General features: G+C 32.1%; 1 protein-coding gene across 1 annotated transcript; it reads left to right on the plus strand.

Annotated features, from left to right (window-relative positions):
- The first annotated feature begins 499 nt into the window (after positions 1 to 499).
- LOC108684194 (syntaxin-18) lies at positions 500 to 5,288 on the plus strand. Its single transcript, XM_018188364.1, has 2 exons — positions 500 to 566; positions 3,549 to 5,288. The coding sequence occupies exon 2, from the start codon at positions 3,630 to 3,632 to the stop codon at positions 4,593 to 4,595; it is 966 nt and encodes a 321-aa protein (XP_018043853.1). The 5' UTR covers positions 500 to 566; positions 3,549 to 3,629; the 3' UTR covers positions 4,596 to 5,288.
- The last annotated feature ends 49 nt before the right edge of the window (positions 5,289 to 5,337 follow it).

Consider the following 5,337-nt stretch of genomic DNA (forward strand, 5'->3'; position numbering starts at 1 on the left):
TATATGTAAATTCTAAAATATTCTAAGATTTCGCATTCTAAAATTCTAATGAAATCTTACAAAATCTAAAAAAAATTTAAGATATTTTTAAAAATTATAAAATGAGAACTCTTAAAAACTTTAGTATCTTTCAAAATTCACGTATATAAAAAATTCTAAAAAAAATTTTTTATTTCTAAAAATGCAAAAGAAAGAGATTATCTTTTCTTTTACAAGTTTCGAAAGGAAGAAGCATGCATTTTTTTATCTTGTTTAAAGTCTCAAAGTTGCATTGTTTTTCGCACATCTAGAGCAACATAGAGCACGTTTACCTGTACCTAACCTCACCGCAAATTGCTCCAAATTGCTCTTAACGACTCGATGCGTGTCCAGCATAAACAGGTGTTTACAAAACTGACGATTATATCCGTTTATTATTTTATTAATTTATTTTGAAAGGAAACAACGTGGGCACATCACCGTGCTATATAATTACAAATGATATCACGATTGTCACGATATTTGATATAATCGGCACATAAATATAATAAACATAATAAATGAGTTGCTGACAGGGAAAGAGTACGGTGAGTCATGAAAAAAATTTCAGTTTTAACGCTTTAATTTTATCTTAGACATTTCATTGTATTAATAGAAAAGTGACACAATTTAAAAAATTACCATTTTGAGGCAATGAAAGGAAATCGATTCTAAGACTAATGTATTTTTGTGGAAAAACAATACATTTTCTATCTGACTCTATATTGAAAAATAAGACTACAAGAACATCATACAAATGTATTAATGTAAAATTTAATTAATTTTTAAATTTAATATTAATGTAAAATTTATGTAGCATTAAATAATATAAAGCTAAAGATAGATATTAAAGATAGATATTATAATTTTTATTCTGATATTATTTTGATGAAGATGACCTAATCCGAGGTCGAAATGTTTGGAAGTTATCCTTATTCCAGATTAGCCAAGTCTGTAGAAAGCAGATTTTTTAAATGTCTGGTATATACTATGCCAACAAAATAACAAAATTAAATGTACATAATATTATTGATAGACTGCTAGAAAAAATTAAGAATCTACAAACAGAAGTAAATGACAGACTGAAGAAAGAAACAGAGCAGATTTGTGTGTATAATCTGATAGTATATTGTCTACAGAAACCAAGCAGATCCTATCGACATCACCTAGCTCTAGAATGTCAGCAGAAACGATTCTGCTTTGACACAATTTGATAGCAGATTGTTGACAGAAATCCAGCAGACATTTCTGCTACATTTGACATGTCAGAACATGATCTGCATCGTTTTTGCTGACAATCTAGCGTCGGATAATGTCGGCAAGATCTGCTCAGCCAACAATTTACCTTTATATTATGTCAACAGGCTATGTTAACAGAACACAAGCTTTATGCAGACGCAGTTGATGAATGAGTAGACTGCTGTCATTTTCTGCTAGAACCTGCTGACAGTCTGCTAGAAGATTGCAGACTTTTTGTTGTCTGGGTTATATTATATACTAAGAATAAGTAGACTATTGCACATTAATATCTTACGTTGACTTTTATGCTCCTTGAATAATTATTATTTTTGAACAATATATTTTTGAACAATATATTTATCAACATATAGTTTATATGAAAAAGCCATAACTTTGATCAGAAATGAAATTCAAATAATCCTATATAAAGTTGTAGTATTGGAATTTTGAAAACTCATGACACAGTTTTAAAGAGTATAATTGAAAGTAGAAAAAGATAATTTATTACTTCAGCTTATATCAAGAAAAGTTAATTATAATTACATATAACATATCAAAAAAATGTAAAAAAAAGTGAAGTTATGCAAAGATTCAGAAAGAATTTTTTAAATCGTCTACTGAAAGATTCCCTACTGAAAAAAATCATAATGTTACATGATGAAATCATGTAATTAAAACATGTAAAAACATTACCAGAATCCTACTCACAGATCATATCATAATCCTTTTCTCCCTCATAATTATCTTTTTTTCCTCTCTATACATCCCCCCCCCTCCTCCTCTTTAATCTCACTTCCCACTATTTTCCAACATTAACTTTACTTTCCTTCTCTGAAAATCATTTTAAATTTAATTTGTCTAACAACGTCGAGGATAAGAGACATCGATCTTTCTTTCATTGCATTGTCTATTTTCATATTATTTATTTTTTTTGGACTGAACTTCTCAGCAAACGAGAATAGATTGAAATGAATTCAGATGAATTGAAATGGATTCAGATTTTCAGAAATATTGATTCACGAATGTTAAAATGCAATCCTGAATTTTTATTCATTTTTATTCATTTATAGGAATTGCATAGAGCATATCTCTATGCTTTTCTATCTAAAAAATCTAAAAATAATATTGACTTTTTCTGTGCATTGTGATACTGTTCAATGCAAAATTTTGAATAGGAAATGCAGTTTTTCAATTCCATTGCATCCAATTGAATCCAATTAAATCCAAAAAAAAATATTCGCTATTTAAAACACATTCGGATAGAAAAAAATTTCAATCCATTTTAATCCATTCTTGTTTGCTACAGACTGTCTTGTTATATTGTCTCATCAGATTATATTTTTCTGTCATTCTTATAATCTTACATTATTATATTTATTATAGCTGTAATGCGTTATATTTCGTTCTGGACACCAATATAATCATACACCAACATTCTTTTACTGTATAATTTTACTAACAAGATGAAGATTTTTTTAATTATTGATACCAGTTAGATGTGATTTTGACATTACGAAATATAATTTCATTTGCCATCGACTGTCCATAATATACGTTTTTTTGACAAATTCTAATGTATGTATTTTATGTACTGTTCAGTTTAACTAACAAGACGAAAACCCTTCTTAATTTATTGATCCAACAATTATATAATTATTCAATGTGAAGTATATTTTCAATTTTCGATCGACTTTATGTTATGTTTTTTTACCGTTTAAACATGTTTTTGTAAATATTGATAATGATCCGATCGTGATCGAAACGTTTGTTGTGTTAGCCGGCTATTAAATTTCATAATTAATTTATTAAGACATTTTTTTTTACTTTTATACCAATTTTATAGGTAAACTTTCTAGTCCTTTTCGTAGCCCTTTTTCTTTTAACTTGTTTTTTAAAACATGTAATTTACGTAATTGTTCCAAATCAATATATAATTTTTTTATATAATGTAATTTGAAAATTACATGATATTAGAAATAATTTTCCATCGTGTGATTTTATAGTTATCGAATTTTAAAAAATTGAATGATAGAAATAGAAGAAAAAAGAACATATCATCATGTGACTTTTTAAAATACGTAATTTAAAAATTATATTCACTGATTTGGAACAATCCGTTACGTGATTTACATGTTGTAATTATATGATTTCATCATGGAACTGTGTGACGTGATTTTTTTTTCAATTGGATTGCTAATTATGAAACAAGAAAGTGTCACTTTCCTATTAACGTGACAATTTCAACAGAAGTAACTTTTGTTATCAACATCTCAAATACTGATTGTTTACAGACTGTTGCTATTCATGCCGGAAGAAGTTTGACGGGAGCATCAACGAATCACCTTCTGAGAGACCGAGGAAGTCATAGAGAGATGGACGTGAGTTCGTTGTTCAAGGCTAGCGTGAAGGCGGTGAATCTGCGAAACAAGGATCTCGGTACACCGGCAGCAGAGAGCCAACCGCGAAGAGTCAGGAGCAAGAGCACCTTCTGTGTGAAAGCACACGCAGTGGTCATGCAGATCTCTAAACTGCGCGAGTTCCTGCTGGAGAATCGCAAAGCCTATCTGAACTTCTCCAACTATCTGTCCGCGGCACCGTACATGACGGATGCGGAGCGCGACGAGATTGATCTGGGTGCACAGCGGATAATGAGCACCTGTTCGCAGCTGGTCAAAGACTTGAAGCGAGAGATCGCTGCGTCGACGGAGATCACCCAGCAGAACATCGAGCATCGCGAGATCATGCTGCTGCTTATAGAGGACTACCTGAAGAATGTCTGTAAGATATACTCGGAGCAGAAGGCGATGCGTGTGAAGAAGGCCATGGAGATGCGAAGGATTTCCAGGCTGCAAGCAGACCAACCATCGGCGACGGTGACGAAAAAATCGGCTCTGAACGCAGTCGATTCCGCGGACGATAATGATATCAAAAACGGCTCGAACGAATCTAGCCCGATGAAGATCCAGGAGATCAATGACGACGTCAACACGATGACGTACGAGGAGGAATTGTCGGCGGAAGATATCCAGATGTTTGAGTCGGAGAATGAGCAGTTGTACAGCGAGCTCAACACCATGACGGAGGAGGTGAAGCAGATCGAGAGCAAGGTAGTGCATATCGCTGAGCTTCAGGAGATCTTCACGGAGAAGGTTCTGGATCAAGACAAAGACCTGGATAGGCTGATGACAACGGTGGTCGGATCGACGGAGAACGTGAAGGAGGCAAACGAGCAGATTCGCCAAGCGATTCAGCGGAATGCTGGCCTCAGGGTGTGGATCCTCTTTTTCCTTCTAGTGATATCGTTCTCGTTATTGTTCCTCGATTGGTACAATCCATAAGTGTTGATCTCTTCGAATTGTTCTTAAGATACGGGAGTGAGGAAAGGCGATGTACATTTACAAGAGATGTTTGATATAATCCGTAAAATGTATTTCTGTTATTAAATTATTGAATTTTACGGATCGTATCAATTGTTACTTTCGTAAAAATGAAAGAAGAGACGTTAAAAAGTTGATAGAAAGAAAGAGAAAGAGAGAAACGTTTGCCAAAAAATATGTTGCTATATTTTATCCCCGGACATTATTGTACATAATAGCTATAACTTACTATATGCAGGGAACAAAATAATATGAATACCTAGGAAATATACGATTTATTTTATATTATTTTTATGAATAAAAGGTTGGCCCACCATTTGCCTTTGATGCACATCTTATATCTTTGTTGGAATAGAGTCATACAATGATTGAACAGTTAGTAATGAAATGTCATACTACTTTAGAAGAACGTCTTTCAATTGCTTATATAAATAATATTAGAGGAGGAAATTTATTTATCACTCTATTTTCTAAAATTGTTCTCTGTTCTTTAAAATTTCAACATCTTTCTTGTAATCACTTGATTTAAATATTAAGTCATTTGTAGTTTTGAAGAGCAGATTGAGATTTGCTTCCTCCAATATCTTTCAAGCAATTAGAAGAGGTTGTTGTATTGTATTTCTCTGGTATTCACATATTATTTTATCAATCCCCTGTACACACACATATATATATATATATATATATATATATATATATATAT

This window comes from Atta colombica, unplaced genomic scaffold (genome assembly GCF_001594045.1).
Source record: "Atta colombica isolate Treedump-2 unplaced genomic scaffold, Acol1.0 scaffold10, whole genome shotgun sequence".
Lineage (NCBI taxonomy): Eukaryota > Metazoa > Arthropoda > Insecta > Hymenoptera > Formicidae > Atta > Atta colombica.

Excerpts from the sequence above, each read along its gene's own strand:
- LOC108684194 (XM_018188364.1), top strand. The coding sequence starts at position 3,630 with ATGGACGTGAGTTCGTTGTTCAAGGCTAGCGTGAAGGCGGTGAATCTG.